Source organism: Haemaphysalis longicornis, unplaced genomic scaffold (assembly GCF_048455015.1).
Source record: "Haemaphysalis longicornis isolate Haplotype H1 unplaced genomic scaffold, Haemaphysalis longicornis Haplotype H1 scaffold_2, whole genome shotgun sequence".
NCBI lineage: Eukaryota > Metazoa > Arthropoda > Arachnida > Ixodida > Ixodidae > Haemaphysalis > Haemaphysalis longicornis.
In genome coordinates, this window is record NW_027526295.1 from 6127579 (window position 1) to 6155374 (window position 27796).

At 49.1% G+C, this 27796-nt stretch overlaps 1 protein-coding gene across 3 annotated transcripts in view; it reads left to right on the forward strand.

Moving 5' to 3' along the window:
* The window catches only part of LOC144168709 (uncharacterized), a 191867-nt gene that overhangs the window by 151810 nt on the left and 12261 nt on the right, over positions 1-27796 (forward strand). For 2 of the 3 annotated variants that reach the window (XM_077697654.1, XM_077697653.1), the window contains exons 21-29: positions 1787-1907; positions 5416-5567; positions 9121-9234; positions 9562-9627; positions 12555-12694; positions 13483-13594; positions 16225-16359; positions 18160-18261; positions 23380-23427. In XM_077697654.1, the coding sequence (XP_077553780.1) occupies positions 1787-1907; positions 5416-5567; positions 9121-9234; positions 9562-9627; positions 12555-12694; positions 13483-13594; positions 16225-16359; positions 18160-18261; positions 23380-23427 (990 nt within the window). The remainder of the gene's footprint in view (positions 1-1786; positions 1908-5415; positions 5568-9120; positions 9235-9561; positions 9628-12554; positions 12695-13482; positions 13595-16224; positions 16360-18159; positions 18262-23379; positions 23428-27796) is intronic. The other variant, XM_077697655.1, reaches the window with a different exon arrangement.

The following is a 27796-nucleotide window of genomic DNA, read 5'->3' on the forward strand; positions in this document are numbered from 1 at the left end:
GTCCCACAGCCTGTGGATTCCACAGTGGCTGAGGTGGCAACGAACACCGTGGGCTAGGCTGGGTAGTCTGCTGCACCTTAAACTAGGTACAGCTTGGTGGCAGCGCTAGCAATTGGCACTCTACATGGTGATGGTAGCTGCTACTGCGCTTGGGGAAAGAACACACAGTGTTTCACGCAAGAGTTGCGGCGCTGTTACTTTACCCGAGTTTGTAATACTGATGTTCCTCGACTATGAAAAAGAAAACAAATTGCGCGCGTTATTCTGAAATATGCACTATACTGAAATTTGTAGTTTTGAAATATTTTTGCAGTGGAAATATAGGCAATCTGGCGGGGATTTTGAAAATGTTCCTAAATGTGATAAATTCGTTAGTTTGGGTAAGGAGATTTGGCTGTGTAAGGGTTTAAATAAGTTCTTAGCCCACCTGTCTTGTGATACTGTCTACAAGGGCGGCATTTACCCGTACCCTGGTCATACAAAGCTTTTGCACGGTCCCTTGAAAGTCGTATTATCGGGGTCCCACTGTAATCGAACTATTTGTAAATGTACTATGTGATTGGTATTTGAGTATTCGCACAGCCCTAGGGAAGAGTAAAGAGAATCGGCACAGCACGTGTGTATGCAAACGAGGTAATACACGAGTTGGTTCTTCTTCTTATGGAAGAGCAGGAGCTGCGGTGCATGGGGGAACGGGGACATTGCCAGTCGGACCGCCGGTGCTGCTCAGGAAGGACGACTTGCGGTGGACACCGAGCGAGCGAGCCGTCAGACAGTGCTGCATGTTGGGCAGGGAGATCAGCACGGGGGGAGCTTGGTCACTCGGTTTGCGTAGGGGGCTCGCTGAAACACCCTCGGGGGCCACTTGGCCTGCTAGGACGAGAGACAGAAAGAGGCTTAGTGTTATTCATGGGGCTGTCTTAGCTGGCACGGTGTGCGGCCTGCGTTTTTTGTGGCATCAGCTTGTGCAGCTCAGAACGGCTACCAGTTGTTCTGGTTGAATGACTGCCCTCGAAATGGGGCACCCTTCCGGGGGCACAGTGTCTTCCTTCTTACTTCACGTCAAGTTTGTGCTGACTATCGCTTTACGTGACCCAAACACCAACGTGTGCCTCTCCAGAGTCGGAATGGGTACCACTTTTTGTGCAGACATCCCTGTGGAGATGGCGGACAGCTCACTTGGATTGACCGTGTGCACTGCTAGTGTCGGGGCACAGGGAGATGGATGGAAAAGCTAAAGCATCACTGCATATTGTGAGAACTGTGCTTGTGCCGAAAAAAGAAAAGAGGGGCCCAATTTCACTCTTCCCCACAGAAAACGTCGCATTCACAGGGTCAACTTTGTGTGATTATGCTAGATGCCGATGAAACGCTGGCGCCCACTGGCTGGCAGCGAGTTTTGCCGGGCTGGTATCCGGTGGGTGTGGTACAGCGGGGTTTGTTTATTTGTGCACTTGTCCTTTTCATGCTGGGTACATTGTACTAGCGCTAAGGACGGAAGGAAGGAAGCCACAGGCTAGGTTTCCTCCCTTGTGTGTTCCATCCTTAGCGCCAGTACAATGTACTTTGACCAACTAGCTCAACTTTCCGTCCTGAAAGGTATTTTTCATGTAGGGCACCGGTGCGAATGATTTGCCCAACAGATGCCGTTGTAGCCATTGAACAGCGAGAGTGGCCAATCAGTTGGGGCATCCATAGGCTTTGGTACCACATATCGCGAGGGAGCACGCCAGCCGATCACGTGGGAGGGTGGTGGGGCAGGCGGCCCTGACAGCAGCGTGTGCAGGAGGCGCTGGAGGCGGAGGCGGACCAGTGGGGCCGAGAGCAGCGGAGCCTGCGTGCGCAGCTGGCCAGCTCCGCGGGGGAGCTGCAGAGGGCCACGGCCGCCCGGGACAGGCTCAGCACGGGTGAGCACCAACAGGGGAAGGAGGAGGAGGAGGAGGAGGCTGCCGTGCCACAGGGGAGAGGGTGCGCACGGGCCGTTCCCCTTGGAGTGCACACTGGCACGGAGTGTCATCTTGCATGGTTGCAGAGAAATCTGAACACTGAATGCCAAGACTTTCGGTAGTACAAGAAGGGAGTGTTCTACTAATTCAAATGGTACTCGTGCCCAAGTGGCACTTTGCAAATATAGTGCTGGGTGTGATATCTGAACATCCCCAACAGAACTCTACCTGGTTGGGTGAAACTTGAGGGAGAGGCAAGTACACCAACCAAGGGCTTTTATTGAAAGCGTTCCCAACATTTCCGAGCCTGCTGGGCTCTCACAAATGCTGCGGCCCCATTTTGTGAGGATTTGGCTCTTCGCCAGCAAGATCGCTGTTGAAATGTTGTACAGTTGAACCTCGGTATAACGAACTCCGATTTAACGAAATTCGCGATATGACAAATTTTTTCTATCGAAATATGTCCAAATGCTTGTATTTTTATCTCGATTTTACTAATTTCGTGCGGCGCTTCCGATTTAGCGAAGTCACGGCAAGAAAGCAAGAACGAGATTTCAGTTGAAGCATGGTTCAAACCATGCTTCTCAGAGCCTGCATTGAAAACGCTTTGTACTGGTATTAACTCTTAAAATACTAAAGCGAAAGAAAAACGGTGAAAGCTACGGTTGAAAACAATTCGAAGTGATAAAAGGAGCTGCTCAAGCTGCTAGCGTTCATAGACGACTTAAAGTGACCCCACTATTTTGACGTCTCCGTCGACGCCTATGCCAGTGCTGCCGAAGCCTACTTCGAGCTTTTTTTTTTCTTTACGCCTCCTTGCTCATAGTGCTGCTGCCCTAGGTTGTGCTCACTGATACCCACATTAATATTTTGTCCGTGCATTATTAGGTGAATCTTGTTAGCAGCGTGAGCACTCCAAGAAAAAGAAAAGTGCTCTGAGGAAGTGCTGGTGAAACCGACAGCCGCCGAAGTGATGGGTGCCATGGACGTTCTGCAGAGGCACGCAGGTGGTGTTGCTCAGGCGAACGTTTAAGAGCCCGTCTTGTTGTTAGCGCTGTCAGCATACGAGCTTCACGTAAAGCCGGCCCTGGTCAAGCGCCAAGCACTGCTTACGGGCTTCTTTACTATGGCCTGAACATGAGTGCTGGTGGCAATAAATTGCTCTCTTTGTACGTGGCCATCTTCATTTCACCCTGCGATGCGGAGAAATCAGTTTCTTTAGGGCTCAGCGGCCGTAAAACTAATTCCTTTATAGAATTTGGCCGTAAGATATTTAATGTAAGCTTTCCGCTTTAGCGGGAGCACGTAAGTGCTGCTCCACACAGTGAAGCAGTTCGCGAGTACTCCGCTCAACTCACGATCATCGCTCTATCTCGAGTGTCGTGGTCGCATCACGCACCCATACTGCAGGGCTTTTGTACATAAAAAAGTCACTCAAAGGTTTCATAGCACCTGTCCACTGTCGTCCCATCGCACCTAAGCCTACCACTGAATGGACAAAAAGAGGCGTAACTTCAAACCAGCACCTCGCCGAGGTGAAGTTCACAGGGCACGGACGCGGGTTCGATTGACTGACAGCGGCATTTAGTAGCGACCGAAATGAAAAAAAGAAAACAAAGTGGAAACCTAGTGAGGCCTGCTATCATATTTAATTAGGCATTGCGGAAAAAGCACCGGTTTTACGATGACACATGAACTATCGTCGGCTATCCGAATTCTATGGCCTAAGTGTTAAAACTCTCAATTCACACAATTTTCGCGACTGGTTTTAGTAGAAGTTTCACTTTAAGTGGAGAGGTAACTGCATTTCAGTTGTTTCTGGGCGATGGGAAAGGTTGTGAAACCTCAATAACTTGTTAAATGGACTGTGAAATCGAAACCTTGATTTTGCGAAATTCGCTATTTAACGAAATTTGCACCTCTAAGTACGACTTCGTTATATCGAGGTTTACTAGCATTAAGGTCAGGGCTGTACAACGCATGCACGTACAACTGCTCACAATTTCCACGAGCAGGAACCAATGTTGAGCAGATGCCGAAGCAGGCTGTTTTCATGGCCGAGACATCTTCTTGCTTGATGATAATTTTATATTTGTGCACAGGGGGAAACAAATGTCAAGTTGGTTTTCCGAAAAAAAAAAAAAAAAATGCCTACCTAAAAAGATTTCCCAAAAGTAAAAAAACTCACCAAGACACCCAAAAATGTAATTCTACACGAGCACCAGGCTACCTTAAAGGTGATAACGCGATACGGCGCAGAGTATTTGGCAAAATATCTCTGCTGCAGGTTGTCAAGACCCTACACATGAAAGTAATACCGCAGTCGTCAGATATTAGGCACGTTTTTTGTTTTTTGAGTTGCCCATTTTTGGCAATCCTAGCTGTGCTGCCTTCAACTTTCTGTTGCTGGAGATGTAGAACAAACAAGGTCTTGGATGCTTTGCCCTCACTTGTTAATTCGGTGCGTTTAAGTGTTGAGGTAATTACCGATTTTCGTGTGTGAACTTGAAACCTAAATGAACTTGAAATGAACTTCCTGTGAAATGGAGGGAAGGCTGTTTGCCTTTGCCTTTGCTCCGTTTTTGTGTATTCAGAAAAGAACAAATAAACCTCAATGCAATTCAATTCAACTTTGGGGTTAGCTTTGCTCAGTGGAGGATGGTCCAACATTAGCCTACGCGGGTTGTAGGTAAGCCAGTTGGTACACATTTCCGAGATTAACAGCGCGAAAGAACGGGACAACAGAGGAGTAGACAAACACAACAGCGCTGTGTTTGTCTACTCCTCTGTTGTCCCGTTCTTTCGCGCTGTTAATCTCAGAAATTAGCCTACGCTCTAGTTACGTAGTCTGCGGCGTAAGTTCGTGGACTCTCGCTACCCTGTGACGGGCAAAGATGTTCAGCTTCGCGTGCACTGAAACCGCTGTTCGATAGAAAAAATGCCCGCAAACATCGTGTTTCACAAAACGCCCCCGTGGGGTTTCATAAACACTGCCGCTTACTGGAAACGAAGCAAGGCTGATCTCTTTGGACTCTGCGCGTCAGCTTTGATCTTCGAACTGTGATAACGCGGCTCCCTTGCTGGGGGCAATGATAAATTACTCCACATTTGGTAAACCTCTAGATATTGCACAAGAACTGCGTTCCTCGTTCAGAGCAGTTTCTAGTGCGTGGTAGAACGCCCGAGATAGTAGTCAGATAACAGGTATGCTTGGCAGGGGACTTGCTGCACAGCGGCCTGTAGGGAGATAAGGTAGGTACCGTAATGCCGTGCAGTGGTGTTAACATCTGCTCCAATTGGCATTTGCGGCTGCTCCAAACCTGCTCCAAACAGCGCTCTTGCCTGCTCCCAGGACTGCTCCCAAAGCCCTGTGCCACCCCTGAAATTGTTGGTAGAAAGCAGCCTTTGTAATGGACCAAACTGGTATTCACGCAGCATGTGGCGGAGCCTAACGGTGCCCCCGTTGCAGAGAACGAGCGGCTGCGGTCGGAGGCGTCGTGCCGGCAGGAGGAGGCGTCGCGCCTGCGGCTGCAGCTGCAGGAGCTGGGCTGGGAGCGGGCCTCCCTCGGGGACCAGCTGCACGAGGCCACCAGGCGGCTGGGGCTGCTGCAGCGCCTGCAGGTGGGCACGCACCGGGGGGGCCCCAGTGCGGCCAGCAGGGGGGCAGGCGGCCGCTTAGGCGTCCAAAGGCACCCGAGAAATGCCACCTCGAACCAGACACGCGGACAGACGCAAGCCACAGTTTCCATGACAAATGGTGGCATTCTTATTTTGAACATGGCACCTCTTGAATGACAAGCCAAGGTATTTCGCTGACTAATCAATTGTATGAGGAACTGAGGAACAAGTTATGCAAAAAGTTGGTGCTGCCATCATTTTTTTCCTTTAGACAAGAAGGCGTTCTTTACTTCGATGCTTTCTCCGCGAAGCAGTCTTGGGACAGGGCTGAATATGGCAGATTGTTGGCTAACACCCCTGTTTGTGGGCACTTGCAGCGGCTATCATAAGAACAGAACAGTGTAACGTTAGGCACACATGAAAGGGTAGAAAAAAATACAGGGTGAAAGTGTCTTTTGAAGTGCTGAGCAATGCCTCTCAGATCAGCAACGGTTATTATTTGGGATACTGGTGTTTTTTCTCAGTTACATAGTTCCAAAACTTGCTTGCATCACTTTTGATAATGCCTGGCAGTGAAGTATTACAGTAGTAATTTCTGCCTCTCTATTGCATTTTGAAGGCTATTGCATCATGGCTCTTGAGATTTTACCTCGCAAACTCCAAACAAACTTTTTTCTTTATTTTCTGCTCTGCATGCTGCACAGTGTATTTCTTTTACTCTTCGCAACAATGGGTGCATTCAAACTTACCGTTTAGACAGCTTCGTTGCCGCCTTCGCGGACAGTCCGCCACGTTAAGCCCCGTTCCAATTCGAACAAAGCAGTCAACGAGGACTGCTTCGAGAAGACAGCATCGAAGTCAGCAACGATGCAGGCTACCTTCCTGTCTAAACTAATAAGTGATGCCAGCGCCACCTTTTTGCGTAATAATGTTGAAACAAACGCACTTGTTCTTTTATTGAAATATTGAGTATAATTTACTAGTGATGAGGATGGCTTTGTTTAATTTTTAAGTTACGTAACGTTTGTAATACCAACGGTAATATGAGTTACGAAACTTGCGGCTTGCAAATATCAACATGTCTGCTACGACGCTGTCGTCTGCGCTGGTGTGCGTTTGCAACCGCGGCGCCATTCCAATTTTATTCCTTTAGACGTCTAGTTAGACTGCTTCGTAAGCTGTCTACCAAGCTGTCGGCGAATTGGAACGCAGCCAATATTTTGTAACGGTACTGAGGAACCTCATTTAGGCAATCCAATCCGATCCATGGCATTGCAAATGGCTGCATTTTTTGTGGTGTCGACATAGTGAAACATCCCATTTTACAATCTATCGCGTGTACTAATTGGAGCAACCCTGTCCTGTGACTCCTGATACAAGTTAATTAGCGACGAAGCGTTTTCGCTTCAGCGCGCTCACCTGCAGTGGGGACACGTTGCTGGAGGCAGCCATCTTGCCTACCTGCTGACGGAACGGACGGAAACAGTGGCGAAGCTAACACCGGCGGCCTCTGGCCTCTGCAGGCGAGCTGCTAATTAACTTGCGACAGGAGTCCCAGGACAGGGTTGCTCCGGTTAGTACAAGCGATGGGTTGGGAAATAGGCATTTCACCACGTCGACACCACAGCAAACGCAGCCATTCGCAATGCCATGGATTCGGATTGGATTGGCTGGATGAGGTTCCCCAGTACTGTTACAAAGTATTGTTGCGAAAAAGAAGTACACTGTGCAGCATGCAGCACAGAAAATAATTAGAGGAAAAAATTTTTGGATTTCGTGAGGCAAAATTTTAATTAAGGGGGGAGATGCGGGTCTTAGAATCCCGAAATTTCGCTAAAAAATCGATTTTTCAAAATCACCATTTTTGTAAAATAGAGCTATTTTTCTTCTGGTCATCCATATATCCAGACCCAGGAGTACGTAGTTGAGCCATAATAAATTTATAGCACCGACTATAGGTGGGTAAAACTGCTCACTTCAGTGAGCGGCTCAGAACGGCTTAGTTCACTGAAGTAAACCGGTTCATTTGAACGGTTCAGCGGTTCATTTAGGTCTGTAACCTGTGTTAAGCATGCATAATCTAAATTATTACTTTATTGTTATTGACACATTTCTTTTGCGAAAACATCCAGTGTATTTGTACAGAAAAGAATTGGCCTCACCATCATTACAAAAGTTTTTATGTGTCAGTGGTATTTCAAGATCACTCTCAGTTGATATACAAAGAAAAAAATGCAGTTTTTTTGTCAGCTTTATTAGCTCACAAACACTAGTGCTAGTGAGCTGTGACGCCAGGAAAAATGATTCTGAAAAATGCGATACAAGAATCTGATTTTAATACATGAAATGTAAATTGTGGTTTATGAACAACACCTTGCTGAGTTTATATTCGAAGCGAGACGGGTCCGCTTTTTGGCACCGATAATAGGTAGATGATGCCAAAGTTGCACACAAGACCTGGCTGTGTCGGCTGATAGGCCTCTACTAACTCTACCGGAGCGTGCCGACGCGATTTGTCCAGAGCGATGTTCAGCACAGTTCTCTAGTTTGAGCGAGCAGCCATTGAGCGGCGGTTCTTTGGAGAGCCGGGAGGCTAGAATCGCCGCTGAACCGGGCGGCTCAGAAGATCCGGCTCGTTCCTGACTCGGACTATAGCTGAATGCACAAATGTAACTGTGCTGAATCATATGGTCACAGGACTTTCTTTTCCTATTACTTTGAAAATGCTGACGCAGTTCGTTCACTGCTGCCCTTGCGGCCTCCCGATCTGTCATTCACCACCGCTGCTGCCGCGGTCTCTTAACCGCTGTTCCCAAAGGGCGCCTCAGAAGATCCGCTCCGCGAAGAGCGGCTCTCGAAAAGAGCGGGTTGGAAGATCCGAATAGCGGCTCAAAAGATCCAGCTCTCCTTACTCGGACTGTCTGCTCCCACGGCAGGAGGCGCTGGAGGAATTTTGAAAATTAGCCCCACCTGAGGGCACACACGGCACAAACCACTGCAGCATCACGATGCCCAGTGAGGCTATGCGGCCCCTGCACAGGGATCTACTTTGCCTCCACAGAGCAGAAAGGAACAGCCACACAGCTGGGCTCGGTCTTCCACCTGCCCGTTATTCGCTACAACTGTCTGTGCCCCCTAATTAAAGGGGCCCTGCAGCAGTTGCCACCGACTACTCGCAATGTGTTTTGGAGTAAAGTCTTATTATTCCAGCAACCTCCTCCCGCAAGAATTGTGAAAATCTGTTCAGTATCACCAAAGCTACGCACGATGACAAATCGCGCATAATCGTTCCCTCAACTCAACCATGGACAATGCAGCGAAAGCTGCGCGCTCTCTCCCAGAGAGGAGGGCAGCTTGTGGCATTCTCTTCGGCAGCCTTCAATAGATCACAGGCCGGGGAGTTTTCTCCATTTCTCCTTTTCTCCAAAAGAACAGGCATGGCTGCCTGCTCGCAAGCGCGCGCTCTGGCTGGAAGGGCGTTTTGGAAGCAGTGAACACTTGCTGCCGAGTGGTCCGGTTGGAAGGGAACGGAGAAGGGGAACTTCCCTTTGTGCAGGCGGCCGCCTCCTCGGAGCCGGTGCTGGACCGGCGCCTGTCGGAGCAGCAGCTGGCCGAGGTGCAGCTGGCCGAGGCCCGGCTGGACCAGCTCAAGCGGCGCCTCGACCACCAGGTGGGGACCGCTCTCGCTTTTCTGCTGGCCGCCTGGGGAGAAGGGAAGCAGGTCATGTGCCAGGCCCCGCCCCTGCGAGGAGGCTAACTTCTTTGCTGGTCGATTTTATTCACCTGATGGAGGCGGGGAACCTCCTAACGTCTGGGAAACGAGGCCTGTTCAGCAGTGTGCGAGGTTGGCTTCGCTGTAAAGAGGGCCACTGAAATGTGAGGGAGGGCCATTGTTTCTGCCTGAAACTCCCACAGTTCTTGCTCGCGCCACAGCAGGTGCAGGCCGTAGGAGTGTTCCCTCGAGCTGGGCAGTGCTGACCGTGTGTGTGTTTGGCAGGCGGCCGAGAAGAGCAGAGCGGAGGCAGCTGCTGCAGGAGGAGCCCCCCCTCAGGGATCACACCAGGTGGGCATGCCGGGTGCTCGGCGGGGAAGCCGTCAAGCCACCACTGCTGGGCTGTCAACAGTGGACGCTTGGGAGTGCATGGGCAGCATGCAAGCTTGGCACGCTCGGCTAACACTGACCAAAGGGCGGCATGCTGCATGGTGCGGCAGGCCACATTTCAACTACCGGCCCCGCAAACAAGTGTTTACACCTTTTTGGGGGGTTGCATGGAAGAGGGGCAACAGGGAACCGTGGTTGTTCCCACTTGCAATGCCTTTTGGGGTGAAGAATTACTCCTTTGGTGCATTGCAACTGCTTGGTTGTTCAGGGTTCGCACAGGTCCTTGAAAACCTTGAAAACCCTTGAATTTAGAAGTGTCAATTTCAAGGCCTGGAAAGTCCTGGAATTTTTTAGCGGTCCTTGAAAACCCTTGATTTTTCCGGAGAGAATCAATGGCCCTGTTTTTTCACAAGAATTTAAAGTGTTTGTCATGGGTTTTAGGTGTTAACAAATGTAAAGAAACATTGTAACAATCAAGTTTCAGTGTATTGCGTGAAATTACAAGTTTGGTGGATTTTCATTATTACAAGGCAACATTGGGAGCAGGCACTTGTCAATCCAATCCATATCACGATACAATCCAGTAAAAGCCAGCTTCTGTTCTCTATCTTGCATCTAGTCTGTGGACGGCCTTTCATTGCATGTTTGCTGTGCCTCATACGCTCCGCTCCATCTGCGTTTGCTTTTATGTGCAAATGGTGGACGTGTACATAGTTCATCCTGCCTTGAAGCAACACTTGCTCGATTTAATTTCAGCTGATACTCTTGCTGACAAAGCAGGAGATACAGGCAACATTAACTAAGTTTTGAAATCAAACAGCCTCAGCAAAACACCAAGAAAAAAGAAAAACTTGTAAATACCAGCCATGAAATCAGAAAAATAAAGCTGGGGGAGCATTTACAAACCCGTTAGCACCTATCTAGATGTGCACTAATGTGCTTAGGTATTGTGCAATAAAAAACTTTTGCATTGTGTTGGAAAAGTTATAAATAATCCCAGATAAAACATTAGATGGGGACCTTGAAAATGTGTTTTCTGGTCCTTGAAAGTCCTTGAAAATCCTTGAATTTTTGCTTTTGAAGCCTGTACGAACCCTGTTCTTACCCTAATGGCACTGCCACTTGTGCCACTGTGCAATAAAAGAATCGGTTTCTTGATGCACCACTTGGAACTAATTTTACAGCTCATTAAACCTTGGTGGTACCAGTGGCAAGGGACCGTTTTGAATGCCCATTTCAAACACCAAAGTTTAACGAGCTGTAAAATTAGTTCCAAGTGGTGCATCAAGAGACCGATTCTTTTATTGCATTGGAAAATATAAAAATTGCAGTTGTATCGCTAACACTGTCTTGGCTATTGTTTCTCCAAAAATTGCTGGTTATCTCTCGTTATCTTGGTAACTAATTATTTGACTCAAGAAATAATGCCATATTTGAAGTCAGTGGGAAAAAAAGCAGCAAGACTGACAAAGTTTCACAGAACTTACTTGAAAATTAAAGGAACCACGTCCCCCCTTAATTTAACATTGCCAATTAGCTTTTTCAAATGGCCTAGCCACGAGAAATGTGGACCGATAATAAGCCGTGTGCCTTCACCTGGAACCAGTTGTGGGCTGTGTGAGTGTCTTTGCTAATTCTGATACGCATGACTCCTTTCTACACGAGTGGGACCTTGCTGAACCGGGTATTGCCAATGAGCAGCACCCAGCTTTCACGCTAACCTGGCACTCGTATCATGGCATGGTGTTAACTGGTTCTTTTTCTTTTAAAGCCATAATTTGTGTTAGGCCTAATGCATTTGTATGCTGCCTCGTCCTGCACAGATGTGTTCTCTGGGGACTCGCACTTCAGTTGTAGTTGCCACTTTTCAGGTTATTCAATTCTTTCTGTCGAAGCTGCATCATATTTGGCTTCATCATGTCTGTCTTCATCATATCTGTCTTCATCATCGCACAAAGGAAACGGGGGAATGAAAAGCGCTTGATATGGTACGACACGTTTTAGTGCCGGTAGCATTGCTGCACTCATTGCGGGGAATTCGTGGCCTGTGCCTCTGTGTCCTGGTGGTGGGATTGGTGCAGCTTTGTGCCTGTTCGGGGTCCCCATTGAGCCCTAAATGTGACGTAAACATCTGAGGGTTACTAGCGCATCCACTTGCATAATGGATATTGCACCTTTTTACCCCCCAGAATGGATGGGGTGTTCGATAGTGAGCACTGTTGCATTTTCTTTCTTTACCGTGCCAGTTTCAGCCTTGCATCCCCTTGAAGATGAGTGGAGCCACTTTTCTGGTTTGTTCTGTGGACTCCTCGTCGTTGTGAAGTGCAGGGGTGCAAATCTTCGGCCACCGCATGGTGCCAAATTTGTTCGAGAACACTGCCCGCTTCGATTGTGCATTGCCAGAAGCCTCTCAAAAGCAGGAACAGAGGGGTTCAGTGGCGGCAGCTGCTGCCAGTGTTTGGCACTGTCGAACAGCTGCCACCACACGAGGGCTAGCGGCAAGTGGGCAGGGCTGGAGCAAGAATATATAGGAGGCGAAACGGCCCATTGCGGCAAGCACAGGTGAGCGACCTCATAACGTCACAATGAAGACCGAGGCGGACTGCCCAGCTTCGTAGCTGCAGTGGCGGAGGAGAGGGTAGCGGCACCTGATGGAAGAACTGATAGCGGCCGCAATTTATTCCATGGCTGCGCCGTGCAATGACTATCGCGGTGGCCGCGTAGTTTCTTCACCCGCGGCAGATGCCGCTAGCTTAATCCCTGACGAGCACTTGTGGCATTATCTGGCCGCGCTAGGAAGCTTCGTTCCCTCTCCTGTCTTATTCCTGCTCCGTGGTTCCAGCCAGTGACGCGCTGGTGCTACAACCCAGCACATGTGCACCGTGCAGGTGCAGCGCCTGCAGGCGCAGCTGGAGGCGGAGCGGCTGCGGTCGGAGCAGCTGTCGGAGCGGGAGCGGGCACTGGAGGTGCAGCTGCGCGAGGCCCTCTCCCGGGCACACGCCCTGGCCACCGAGGGCCAACGGCTGCGGTCAGTGTGCGTTGCACCAGCAGGCTGTGGCTGTGCTGCGTTTTCACACGCGGCACTAGGAAGCGTCGCCACCCCATTGGCACTAAGCGTCCCGTTGAAGCAAGTGCACCAGTTCTTCACGTTTGTTCTTTGAAGAAGCGCATGCAATACCTGGCCAACTGGCGGTGGTGGTATCAGGTGGTGCACCTTGCAGCCGGCATTTGGCTGCAACGTTAAGAGCACATACGAGGCAGGTGCAGCCCTCAAAGTTACACTGAGTCCGTTGTTCTTGGGCAGATTTGTTCAGTGTATGCAGCGCTCCCCATATATCGTACATATTGAAATGCACTCCCTCCTTTGCCTCCCTTCCCTGCTTTGGAGAGGCCGCTGCCCTCACTAGCCCGCCACCTGTCAACGCAAAGTTGGAGCAGTCGGCTACTTTTGAGGCAGGTATTGTCAAACGAGGGGTGCAATTCATCGTGGTACAGCCCAGGTGCAGCGGCTTTCACTGCCCACATGCCGTGCAGGTGCATTTGTTACTAATCCTCACCCTTCTCGCCAAGGCAGGGCCAAAATAATTCTCAGAGGTTTTGTGGCTGGTGCATAGCTTCCCCCAATGCAATGCCTGCACGGCTGGCCGGTCAGAATGGGTGATTGTCGGTGTGGACGACATGGCTCGGCCACTTTAGGCACTCTTCCCACGTGGTAGCGATTTGGCCCAGTTGGTGCACCTGGTGCGGCAGAGCCAAGGACACGCACAGGCGGTGTCCTGCGACCCAGCCAGTTGCAGCAGCTGGCTTTTCCTGCAGGGCTGAGCGGGAGGCCCTGCAGCAGGAGAAGGACACCCTGGAGACCAAGTTCTCAGCTGTGGCCGTGCAGCTGGCCGAGTCGGAAGCCGCCAAGCAGCGCCTGCACCAGCGGGTGAGGCTCCTCCTCCGGGACTGCACAGGGCCCCAAGGGCTCCTCTGAGCACCCGAACGTCTCTTAATCGGCAGGGAAAAAAGATAGTCATTGGGGCCTGCCACGAGGGCGTTACCCAGCATTGCACCAGAGGGAAACAGAACCACTGCAGGTCTGGCTGCGCAACTAGTAAGCCCCGGCCTACTGAACACAGTGTGCTCACGAGAGGCCAACACCGTTCAGGTGGGGAGAAGGTTGCCACGTCTTCACCCCATAAAACGATTGGCAGGCAGGGACACACTGGTGCTTCTTGTTTTTATCTAGGTGGTTAGTACCAGAAGCCTGTTGTCATCATCTGGACATAGTGATGTACTGTAGAATCTCGATAAACGGAAATTGCTTAATAAACAGAATTGTCGCTTAAACGGAACAGTAGCCTGTTAGTTGGTTGGTTTTGTATTCGGATAACGCAAGAAAACTTTCGGTAATCGAAACTAAAATTTCCGCGCCATCGCGTAAACGGAACTGAAAATGGAACTTCTTGCCAGGACCATTGCTATGAGCACCAGGTGCTGAAAATCCTGATCTTCAAGGTTCAATTGCAAGGTCTCAAACAAAACAAATTGATCCATTTTTAGCACACAGTGACTAATTTTTGCCATATAAACTTCGTGAATGCTGTAGTTTTCTTGCTTTCGGAAATCTATCTGCTGCATTCACCTTTTAGTGTTTGGAGTTCCATGAAATGGCATTAAAAGTGTGTACGCACATTTGCACTTTGCACTTTTGCACATCCCTTGCAGTAAACGAAACTCCTGTTAAACGGAACTAATTTTTTCGATCCGCTGAAGTTCCGTTTATCGAGAGTCTACTGTACTACCATAAGGCGTTACGTCACTATGTCCGGATGATGGCAACAGGCTTCTGAGACTACCATAAAAGTGTTGGGGGCGGTGGTCTCTCTCTCCATAGCTGGGGTGGCTCTGTAGAAGGCAGCAGTCCCCAACATTTTCTGGCAGTCGCAAAGGTCCTGCACAGGCTTGTTTTCGTGTGTAAACAAGCGCACCGTGCATGGAATGTGCGTGGGATGTGCTCCTCCTCCCAGGTGGGCTGAAGTTCCGTACAACTTGGAACCAGTCGTGGGCACATTACCAGTTAAACGAAACAGTGTTAGAACTACAGTTACCTGAGCCAAAAAAGTAACTCTCTTTCAGTTTCTTCTAAAAGTAGTGGGCTACAGTTACTGCAAAAAAGTAATGCCGTTACTCTATGAAACTACAACTAACATGATAGACCACAAACCATACGGGGGAGGAGTTTGCTGTTGGGCCTGTGGGGGCAGACTTTGAAGAACGGGTGAACCAGCACACGAGGAGAGGGCGGGAGAGCACACTCGCTGGGTTCTACCGTTCTTGAAATGGTGGAGTTTAATAGCAAGGGCGTGCGTGTGCTCAAAAGTGTGCATGGCAAAAGGAACCCAAAAGGGGGCGTACTCAAGCCGAACACCAAAAATTGCTGTGTACACCTCCTTTTGTGGCATCAACTTTTTTGTTGATGCACCCTTGGTGTCTTGTCCCGTCGTTCTTCCGCTGTCCAAGTCGCGCTCTGTTTTCCAATCACAGTGCACCAACTAGCCCAACAGCTGTGTTTCATGAGGACCCTTGGTGCCATGTGGGTGCCCCACTGTCTTCCTGGTAGTTGTAGTGTGTCGGGTCTCGCCACGGCGACCATCACCATCATCATCATCAGCTGGTACGCTCTAGCAGCGCTAACAGAGCAAGCTCCCTGGCTGGAGCTGGGGCGTGTGTGCGACTATCAGGGCTGTGGGCTCTGCCGGGGCGCTCCCTGGGCGTACCTGCTCGGCCAGCCTCAACAGTGATCTCCTGCTAGCCGGTAGTCCTTTTACGAGGGTAGGCCAGTTTGTTCATCGACGGGATCCACTTGTCAGTTTCCTGGTTTCCACTCGGCCCAGAACGAATGAGGGGTTTAAGGAACCACCTTACCGACCGACCTGCAACCTTGGTCTTCTGCAGGAAAGATGATCCTCTGAGCGACCTGCTCTTGTAAGCTGTGAGGTAAGCAGGATTGTGCAAAGCTCAAAGGCGGAGAGGACATCAAAAAGAAGAAAGTCCAAAAAAAGTGGAAGGGGCAATAGTATATACATCGGCCTTTAACAACTGTTGCTGCTCGATAATTTTGTATAACAAGGAAGTAAGTGTTACAGTTACAAGTCCGTCTAACCCTAAAAGTAACTAGTTACAGTTACAAGTTACTGAAAAAAAAGTAACTGCATAGTTAGTAGTACAGTCAAACCCGACTATAACGAACCCGGATAGAGCGAATTATGCTATATATCAAACAAAAATAAATCAGTTACGGAACATATTCCTTATAACAAACTTCACATCTGATATATCGAACTCGGCATGCCTAGAATGGCTGCCAAAATGCATTGCCTCTTGGATGCTCGTCAGTGTGCAAGACCAGCATCATCGATGCGAGCACTGAGCCCTCGGTGTCTCGGCTCTTTCCGTGGTGCTTTCAGGAGGGTAGTGTCATGCAGGAGGTCCTTGCAGGCCCAAAACTGCTGTCCCCAGTACCCTGCCGGGTGGGGGAGTTTGGAAGCGCCTGACGCCTCCCCTTTTCTGCAGCGGAGTGGAGCGGCCAGCAGGGACGACAGCCTGCGCCGGCAGAACGAGTGGCTGGAGAAGGAGCTGGGCCGTGTGCGGCACCAGCTGTCGCGCACCGTCGACGTCATGTTCGCCCAGCCACGCACCAGCACCCCCGTGAGTGCCACAGGGCGCGTGGCCTACACAAGTGGCATCCCACAAATGGGACGGTACCTTCGCTTCACATGATGGGCTGGAAACCTTTGCGTAACAAAACCGCAAATTATTTGCCTAATTAGCCTCGTAAAATGGGCAAGGAAATCCGGAGGTTTGCACTTTAAGTTATCTTCAAGTGGACTTTTGAAGCCTTCGTGGGGAGCTGCTGCACTGGTGCATCTAGCGGCTCCAGTAGCACTCCTTCTGGAAGCAGGCCAGCCAGTGGGCAGAGCGCTGTTGCAGTTGCTGGTGCACGGGCTTTTAGGTGCTCATCTATATAATGCACCAAATCACACTGAGTGCCCGCAAAGTATTGTTGCTCTTTGGCCTGCATGCCGTGACTTTACAGGGAGTTAGAAAAAATAAGGGCCGGGGAGGGAGTCACACGCGACAGTCTGAGTGGTTAAAAGAGCGCATCATTTGTTGCGGTACCCCCAGTGTGGCTTGGCAAAGCATTCCAAATGGCAGGTTAGGGTAGCAAACTTGTGTCATGCTGTCTGGAAATGGTAGTAGGGCCTGACACACAAGCTGAACCCATACCCATGCTGCAAACCTCAGTCAGGGCTGAATAGAAACAAGCAGTCGCTTAAAAAGAGGGCCATGAACACAGATTAGTACCAGTTGGGCTCATTCAAAGGCTTCTCTGTCCCAACAGCAGCGGAGCCGATCTCACTGCAGACCAGTAATGGAGACGGTATTGGGAAGTACAGGTGAAGCAGGGGGCAACACTGTGGCCACTTTCTGGCCAGGGTACTTCTACGACATCACGGAATCTTGTTCGTGCTCCGACCTAAGCTGATGCCATGAAATGATTGTAATGGGGCTTAATTGCAATTAACATACTGATGTCTTCATTGCTGGCCTCAACTGCATCACTGCTGCTCGTATCGCATCACTGCGGCAGAAAATTTGAAAGTATTTCTTGCACTGTTTTTAAAAAGTGCCTTTCATTGCTGGGGCTGAGCTGAGTGATTTACCGACAGCTCACTCTTTCAAATCGAACGCTTTACTTTCGTGGCCTCTTCTTCACGATGGGTATGGAGAAAAAATGCAAAAACAAGCACTCGTCTTGTCCATTCCTCATCTGCTGTTGGCACAAGGAAGCGCTTGCCTTGCCTGTTCTTCGAGGGGCTATGAAGACAAAACACAAGTTTGGTTCATTCGAAAGGTCTCGTTAGAGTCATGCTGACACCACTTTTCACGTAAACTTCGCTCAAATAAGCTATATAGTTAGTTAGGCCATGCGACCCACTAGCTCATTTCCTGCAACAGAACCTATGATGTTATATCAGCCTGCTGTGCGATTGGCGGAGGCTGGCAAAATCAAACACAAATTAGGCAGAGCGTATAAGCTTGCTGAACGAGCTTTTGTGCACTCACATTTAGGGCACATTCTTTTTATAGCAGTACGAATGGGGGGATGAACAGGGGAAGTTACAAAAGCCCACGTAAACATAGAAGTACCGATGCGTACTGTTGTTGGTACTGTGTGCACTATGCTTGTTTTAGCTGTGCAGCAGTCCACCGCTATCGAGTTGTCTTACCCACACCGGCCGATTGGCATAAGCGACGTTGTCTTACGTGACCCTGTTTGTTCAGGATATTCCACGTTTCACAAAACAATCACTTTCTACTGTAACAAAAGCAAGCCAGGTGCAAATATGGTCAGAAAACAAAGCAACGGCAGACATTGGTTCGTGGATGAGTATGGTGGATGAGTATGCCCATGAGTGTGTGGCAAGTGGTGCGACCTTCCTGCAGAAGCCCCGGGAGGCCCCCGAGGGCGACAGCCTGGCTGCCGGCCCCCCTCCTCCGGCATCCATGCAGCAGCAGCTCGAGGCTCGCCTGCACACCAGCCTCAAGGTGGGCCTCGCTTGTCACCCGCCCTCAGGCAGCAGCACTGGCTAGCTGGCTCACATTGGGAACCGTTCTGAACAGAGGGCGTTCCTCGTTGCCCCACATACGCGGTGGCACGTGGAAACTCCTTCGCTCGGGACTTCCCATGTCGCGCTTCACTTGTGTGCTGGTCCCTTCTGTCTTTAGCCTGGCACTAGCACTGTTTGCCGAGAGAAAATCCTGTGAGTGAAACACGTGCCAGAGGCCGTGGAGCTGTGCAGCAGCAGCAGTGGGCAGCAAAGAAGCTCGAGTCATGGCACACTCGTTGCAGTCACCTTTGGCAGGGGTGTGCACACTGGCCTGGGCCCACTCACATTCAAAGCCATGTGCACAGTACGTGCACATGCGGGTCCCCATTCTATGTCATGCAATGACCAAATAGTTTTGGTGGACTTTAACGTAATGTCGAGTGTTGTTTAAACGTGCAGTAACGGCTGATTGAAATTTTATTTCACCAGAAAGATCACACATTTCATAGCTCTCTCAGCTTTGTTTGTTTAAAGACAAGCTGGAATTCCTCTTTCTTGTTTCCTTTCCGTTTTTATGTCACACAAAAGAGCACGTCACACGTCATAAAGCCTGCAAAGGCAATCAAGCAACAGAAGCAACACAATGCCTGCACAATTTTTCTGCTAGGCGGCTAATTGCTGGAAATGTCATGTAGATGATTGTAATAGTGGTCTCATTCCCCAGTGTGTGACAATGACAAACATTCGGCCAAAATTAGGGGTGTGCGATTATCGAGATTTTCAAATGCGAATTGAATACGAATAAGGCAAAAAAGTGTCTTTGAATATCGAATCAAATGTGTGCGTAGTTGTAGTGATTAAAGGACGCTGCAAACATGGAGTAACAATAGCTTTTGCTGGCCGCTTCACATAAACTGTGGTGTTTCACGACGCGCACTGCAGCATTAAAGGAGCCATGAAGAGAAAATGCAAGTTGGTTTTATCCGAAATATTTCGTGTTCTATAGTGCCCCCAGCGCTTGTCCGGATACAAACGGTGCTTTATTCACTGAGAAATTAAACAATTCAGGTTAAAATTTTCATTTTCCCGCTCAATCGTGTGTTTTCGTGGTCCCAAATGACATCACAGGAACCGACCGCTCTGCAGCCTAGAATACCTTTATTCACGCATCCGCCGTACAGGGGAGAGACACTTATACGCTGGCGCCGCCATTTTCGGTTGCTCGCTCGCCGCCGAAGCAAGTCATTGTGTCGAAACCGCGCTAAAAGTATCGCCGCAACGCGGTTTACTGAAGAAGTTTGAATCATATTGTCTGTTTCGCGTTGCTAGGTCTCGTGGGAAACGAAAAGAATAACGCGTTGAGCCCGTTGGCCCAATTGCGGCGGCACGGGATCGTTCAAAGGTTGTCTCCACCCTGTACAGCGGTGTTGGTTTGTTCCCGCGTTTCTTTACGTTCTGTAACCTCGATGGCGCCACCATACCGTGGCAAGCGTTTGGTTTGTTTTTGCCCGCATTTAAACCTGCTTGTTTTTGTTCTGGGAGAAAATATTCGTTCCCTGAAACAGTGCTCGCTCGACAAATGGGGTCGCGTAAGACACCGTTGCTTGCGTCAATCGGCCAGTGTCGTCTGAGACAACCCCAAGCCCCGTAGTGCTGTGCAGCTAAACCAAGCATGCTGTGCGCAGTACGAACAGCAGAATGCATCAGTACTTTTATGTTTACATGTGCTTTCGTAACTTCCACTGTTTGTCCCATCATTCTTATTGCTTTGTAAAGAATGTGCCCTAAATTTAAGCGCAAATCGCTCGTTCGTCTAGTTTGTAAGCTCTACCTAATTTTCGTCTGCTTCTGCCAGCCTCCGCCAATCGCAGAGCTTAGCTCATGTGACATCATAGGTTCTGTTGCGGGAAATGAGCTGGTGGGTCGCATGACCATTCCCGTTTTTCCTAATTATGTAGCTTATTTGAGCGAAGTTTACGTTAAAAGTGGTGTCAGTATGATTCTAACGAGACAATCTTTTGAATGAACCAAACTTGTGTTTTCTCTTCATGGCTCCTTTAACTCTTTCGGGACCGCCGGAAAAAGTGATGAAAAAGGGAGGTCTCGGTACAAATTTTTTATTACATAAAGCAAAGGCACCATCCTGCCTTAGCATATACCAAAATGCAGCTAATTATATGTTCTTTGACATAGAATACCGTTTTACTTCAACACTGACGACAGAACCATGAAAAAATCTGAAAGTAGGAACTTCGTAAAAAAACTAAAGAAAAAGATAGAAAAAAGCGCAAATATACAAACATTAAAAAAGAATAAAATGATTTCAGGATATACAAAATCCAACACAATGCTTTGTTTCTTTATCGCGAAAGTTTGATGCGGCTAGGTGTAACTGGTTTTTTGTTTTGTGCGTGATCTCTTTGGCACTAAGGCCTTGGCTACGTCATCGCCCAGGTACACGCCTGGCTCTCGTCTCGGCGAAAACTTGATCTGTTTCTGCGCTGGTGGCAGGAGATCACCACCATAGGTAGCTAACACCCTAGCGAACAAATATAAACCAGCCAGAACATATTTCGAGCGCACAAACCTACTCCAGAGCCAATTGAAACTGAAACCAACACCCACCTTTGAGCGCGATTTGATGTTCCAGGCTGATTGACACCCGAAACCTCACTCGAGCTGAAATCCGATCTCTAAAGCCGCATTCCGACTCTTCACTGCCACTCTCATCGTTAAAATCAACAGTAGAAGGCGAAGATATGCGAAACGAGACGAGGCGGATTTCTTATCGCGCTCGCACGAGTATGACGCCATGTTTGTTTACATTCGAAACCACTGCCCATCAGAATAAAATATCTGATGCGTTGCCCCCTGGCGATAAAAAAAGAAACTTCACAGAACAGAAAACTGCAGTTTTCAAACTATCTCCTAGATGTCGCTAGGTGTTCCATCGAGCGAAAATTTGTATTCTGCAGGCTCACGAAACCATCGATCATATGTGATCGATGGCCTATGGAGCGGTCCCGAAAGAGTTAACCAGGCGGGAGGGGGCCAATGCGCTCGCAACAAATTATTGCGCAAGAGGATCACGATTTGGCTGCTGAGCACTTCCTGCGTGCCCTGACAACACTTTTGCGAAAAGAAAACGATAAAAATAGAAAAGTGCAAAAGTTTTCTTCCCAAGGCAAGCCGTTTACGGATTCAAGAACTTCATTTATCAGCGCACTAGGACGGTTCCCGCCACCTTCAAATCGCAACATACTGCGCGTTGGGAGCGGGGTGCTTCCGAACTTCAGAGGCCAAAGCTCGTAAAAACAAACCGGAAGTGTAGTGACAGGCTGCGAGAAAGTGGCACTCCTTTCACCTGTAGAAAGGGGCACACTGCAGGGCACTACGTCAGCTGCTGTGATCTCTTTCGATGGGGAAAAGCAGGGACTCTTGGTGCTGGCAACAGTTTCTTCTTTATTCACCCAAGCATTTGCAGGGCCCCACGGAGCCCGCCCCTTCCCCTAACAACGGCAGCGTGCGACTTTGGCAGCTTGCACATTGCACACCTGCACCCACTGAAAGTGCATCTTTTTTGTTGGTGCCCGTGTGCATGCATGTGCATTCATGTACACACGCACCCAGTGTGTGATATACCGTACACAGGGGTGGAGCAGCTGCGCCATTTGCGCCATTGAGCGCCAAACTCGTTCACCTGCGCCATTCTGCGCCGAACCGCTCTTGTTGCGCCAAACTCATTCATCAGTGCCGTCGTACGACGCAGCACCTGAATTGAGCCACGACTGCCATGATGCCCAGCGCCCGAAAACTTGGCTGAAACATCGTGTTTTCAGTTTCATCAAGACGTTTATGGTTTTGGTTTCATCAAGGCTATGAGTTGCTATGGAACTTTGCTTTGGCTCAGCCGTAATGCCGCAGGGACTACGCATTAGCTGCTTAAATTTCCGTGTGTTGCATTTGCACGGTTCTGTTTGCTGGTATCGGCCGCTGCGCCATAAGCAATGGAAAATGACCAAAAGTAAAATGGTTTTGTGTCTCATCACAAACAGATAGAATAATGTCTCCATTAAAGGCTGTAGTTTATTGGCGATCCCAGCTGGCTTTGCTGCCCACAACTTTCCATTGCTGCATGTTTGCTGCAACGAAATTCCGGTCGAGGCACGTTTTATTTTGCCTCTCAGGCCCTACATTGAAAAAAATTCAGTACTTGCATTGACTCTTGAAAGGCTAAAATGAAAGAAAAGCGGTGAAATATATGGTTAACAAATATTAAAAGCAAAGAAAGAAGCTGCTCAAAAACCGTTAGCAGTCATGGATGGTTTAATAGTGTGGCCACCATTTTGACGTCTCCATCGTTGCCTACGCCAGCGGCCTCCATGCTTAGGCTGTCGAAGCCTACTTCAAGCTCTTTTTCTACGTGTCATTGCTCACGGTGCTGCTGCTCTAGGTTGTGCTCGCTGATAACCACATTGATATTTTGTTCGTGCATCGTTAGGTGAGTCTTCTAAGCAGCATGAGCACTCCAAGGGAAAGAAAAGTGTTCCGAACAAGAGCCTGAGGGAGTTGGGATTTCGTTCCTGCCAAGGACCTTTTGTTAATAAGCTAAGTGAAGCGCGTATGATGCTCTTGACAGCTTTGTGTGCAGCAAGTGAAGCTGACCGACTATGGCTTCTTTTCTGTGACGTACGACCTTGCGTAGTACGTTCTTGCTTGCATGCGAATAAAGCGGTTTGAGCTCTATTTTGTCTTTTTCTCTCACAACTTGCTTATAACAACTGTCGAATTTTCTTGCCACTTGGACATTGTTGTAAGTGGGCTAGACTGTATTTTGAGAGAGAAGGGGCATTTCAGTGTGGTTGATTTCTATTTGTGTGAGTGCAGGCGGGGTGGTATGGGTATGCGTCTGGTGCTCTAATGTTTCTCTGCGTTGTGGCTGCTGCCACTGCTCGTTTCTGGGGGCAGCGCCTTCACATTGCTCCCCACGAGTGCGGTGTCGCTCTGGCACCTGGTGGCAGCCATGCGCACAGACAGTGTCCATGTGTGGTGGCGGCTTGGCGGTGCCCGCGTGTAGCCCTGCTGCTAACGCTGTCTGCTCCCCGGACGAACGCAGGTGGAGCTCGGCCACAGCCACCAGGAGGGGGAGCACTCGTTCCAGCAGGTGAGCGCTCTCGGTCCCTGGTGGACACACGGGGTCTCTAGTGGACACGGGGTACAGGCAGGGTTTGGGCTCCAACCTAGCAGCTGAGCTTATTCAGTGAAGCCTGTGTTCAGCATGGGTTGCAGGCAGTGCGCACACCTTCGACTGTTCCGTGTCCGTGCTATGAGGGATTCTGTCATTCCAGTGCTGATGGTGCGTGCTCTTTGCTGGTTTCTCTGGCATCAGCTGTGGCTGTTCGAAGACAGCCTTAATTCTCACTCGGCCGCGGGGCCGTTTTGGGCGCTTTTCAAAGCATGCTGTGCCAGCCTCAGCGTGGCTGGCTCAGCTGTCACCGACATCTGTGGAGGGGACAACTGCCACGGCGGAGTCACCAAGACCATCTTTAGGACTGCGCGACGTGTGATTCATGCTCTGAATCAGATCACTCTATCATTAATTCTTTCACTGTCACCGACGTACCGGTATGTTTTCGTGTTCCCCCCCTCCCCCCCCTCGTGTCACTGATGTACCAGTGCGTTCTCTATTGTGCATTCAAAAATGCGCGCTGAAGCGTGCCTGGACTAGTCGCGCCATCTGTCGAATCTTTCTGGAAGCTCATATTTTTGCCGTATATTAAAGAGTACGGAGTGACCACGCCCACCCTTGGTTGCTGGGGGCATGGTTGCTCTGCGCGCTCTACTCTCTTGGGCTGAGTGACTGTGCAGCATGCATGTGATTGCTGTGGTTGTTCTGCCACGTGCCACAGGTTTGTAGGTTTTTTTTATTCTGTTCAAGCATCTGCTACGGCGCACCAAGTTAGGCGCAAGCACCGTTGCCTCTCCAATCAACAAAATATGGCTCGGTTGTGGCTTTATCTCACTTTCCACTCCCTCGCTTGCCGCTGTAGGCAGGAAACGTGGCTGTTGTATCCACTTTCCATCTCTGTCTGCCTTCTTGATTTCATAAAGTGCCATCTCTGTGCGTTGTGTGGGCAACTGAAAGTTCTCCTTGCGCAATGATACTTTCGGATGGCTGGCCACGCAGGCCCTCAGACCGCGTACTGGAGTGATGACTGTTCCAATTCCTTGGATTCTGATTCTGAGAGCATCTCATCCGAGGGAGGGCTGAGTTCCGCTGCGTCAGATTGTGATGATCTTCCCGGAAGCGTGCACGGCAAACCAAAAATATGCGGTAGGAAGTCGATTTCTCATCCACAGCTTCCTTTCAATGCGTCACGTTCTGAATGCAAACATAATCAAATCAATCACTATGCTTGTTCCCTGATATGCATTGTCTGATGCAATGCATTGCATGCATTGCAATGCAATGCATTGCATTGTTGCATTGTTCTCAGACTCCAGACAAAAAGTCTCCAGTAACATTTTTCTGCACCAATGCGACTAATGCAACGCATTAGTTTTTATTTTTTGGGGGGAGGGGGGGTAACATTCTTCCACCGCCATATTGAATTTGGGGCAGTTCTGAACAGGGGCCCCGTCCCCAAAATTCCCTGAACTTTCCCCAATTCAATGGAGGGGTAGGGCTTGGTTGGTATTTTGCTGTAGATGCTGTGTGTTTGCTTTGTCTATGATGGCTCAGTGAAAAACTGTGAGTTGTTTCTTTATCTCTTTTGCATGTGTGTTGTACTTCGTGCAACTTTTCAATCTGTTTTGTGATTCTAGGCCTGTCATTCAGTTGTGTTCATTATTTGTTGTTGTTGTTTTTATTGTCAAGTTCAGTAGTAGCCGAAACAGCGCTTCTTGGCCTTTTGGTTCAGATCAAAGTGTTAACGAATGGATGAATGGAAACGAACAGGGTTCCAACTAAACGTGGCCGTTGCTTGTCTTCCATTGTAGTAAATGTTGACTCAGCAGCTTATATGCACGGTCGATTGGACAGCAGGCCAGCCCCCCGGGGTGCTCAACAAAGCGCGACACCTTCTAACAGAAGCCAGCAGCCAGGGAGTTTGGGGAAGCACGGCTGACTCGACCCAGGCTGAGGGAACTGCTTGAATACCACATTTGGGTGTCGCTACACAGCGCTGCTGCTGCTTCACTTACTCCTGCCTTGTCCTGATGCAAGTCTGCCAGTTCCAGTTGCTATGAGGGAAGGAGTTGCGCTTAGTTTGCTACTGTTCAACAATTGCGGCAACTCTGGCCGCTAAGAATGGACTTTCATTTGAGAGAGAGTTGCTGGCCTGTCCTCAGTGGGGGCACGTCTTCCATAATTGCACAGCACTCCCCTTATACCAACCATATATACAAACCACACCGTATAGAAACTCAGCAAGAGAGGTCCTTCCATCTGAAGCAAGCTTCCTAGTCTTCCTGGATGTCTGTCACACCTCCGAGGTCCAACCCCAGGTGTCATGAGGCACTGCACAGGTCCGATACTGCAGAAGGAAACACTTCCTCGAATCACCGCATCTTCAGCTGCACTTGCAAGTAGAAAGCTGCGGTCCTGTGGGGTGCGTTCCCATTCGACGTCACAGCTAAAGAAGTTGCCTTGTTCTGACGGAGGCTGCAAGCAATACTGACATCATGGTTCTGGAGCTTTATCCCTACATTACACTTTATTTGTATCAGATTTAGAAATTTCTTCTCCTTGTGCACAAATCAGCCATGCCAGGCTTCATAAGATACAAAATCAGTGAAATGCGCGGGTGGCTCCCACTTCCTTGCACCTGTCGTCCTCACAACAGCATCGCTTTCAAGCTGGCACTGATCCACTGGCCACATTCCCAGGCAGCCTTCGCATGTGTGGTGCACTTCCCTGAGGCGTCGTGAAGGCACTTGCCAAGCGCTGGGCACTTGCTTGGGACCCAGTACTCCTCACCAGGGGCAGAAAAACCGACAAAGCACTGATGAATTCTCTGTCTTGTGTGCAGCTCCATCTGATTTTCCCACATTGCTGAAGAGTACCCCGCACGAATTTTCTCAAGCTTGCACCATCAGCTTTTGTGCTTTGTGAGCAGACGATTTTGGCAAAGACATTCCGTCTGACATGTCCCTTTGATGCGATCACTCTAGGCACTTGGTGCCGTTTTTCTGCAAAGTAGAGGCGCGCGATTATCGAATTTAGGACTGCAAGCCACATATTTTCAAGTAAGAATATCCTTTAGAGGGGTGCAAATATGGCTATTCTTGGTTTCGAAGTCAATGCAATTTAGCGAATATATTGATTTTGTTCAGATAGTTGTGAATTGAAACGAACATTTTTGAATCAAAGTGAATATTTTGTGATTTCCAGGAGGAAAACTGAAGTTTGCCATTTCTGCAGCATTCTTCAGTAACTCTACCATGTAGGAAAATAAAAGGCTCGTTGAGAAGGGTTTGCCGAATCTTTTTATGGCATCAGGCAAATTACGGAAGGTTTCCTGCAGCTTTTATTTTTATTTATGATATTATATGTTTATGTACGGGGTCAACTTTATGTATGGGGTCAACTATGGGGTCAACTTTCGTGGCCTCAACCACGAACGTTCAGTATTGGTGGGAGGATGTATACTATGTCCTAACCAGCTGGGGCTAACACATTCCTCATTCAAAAAAATAATAATAATAATAATAGACAGCACTTTCTGGTATGCTCATGTTCTAAAAAACGAAACCTGGTGCACAGGCATGAAAAACTGAGCTCATTTTTAAACCCCCCTCTGCGTGCCTCTGTGTTGTGGTGCTAACCATCCCCGCTTTGCGCTTTCTTGTGGGGCCGGCTTGCCATAGAAAAGGGGAAGTTTTGTGGGAACACTAGCACTCGCTCACGCACTGCCTGGAGGCAATTTCAAGGTGAGGGCTGAACATGTGCCATGGACAGGTTGTTGGTACTGGTTTTGAGGACAGGATTAGCAGCCATTCTTCAAGAAGGGAATGAGTTCGCAGGGATTGTTCAAGAACAGTAGACGAAAAAGGGCATCCACTGGGCACGGTGTTTCAGAAATATCGTTTGTATTCTGGCAGTGTGTGCTGTTTTACAGGGACAAAAGACAAGTTTGGGTGATTCGAAAGATTGCCACATTAGAACAACACTGACGCCATTTTTAAAGTAAACTTTGCTGAAATACATGATATACGGCTGAACCTTGTTATAAGAGGCATGGATGGAAGAGACAATAAGAGACGCTGTTCACCCACCTGGTTGGCTGCCCTATCTTTCCCACTTATAACAGACAGTGGATGCACAAGATAGTTGGTTGTAACGGGCAAGTTTGGTCAACAGTCTCGCTTGTAACAGACACTTCAACTTTGCATGTGGTGTCACCAGTCACTAACTGCTGTTGCATCTGCTGTGGAAACAAAGGGGACAACAGATTGGCGCAGTCACTGTTTATTATAACTTCGCCAGCACACAGTGGTTCATTCAGCTATGAAACAACAACGAGAAGCCCTGG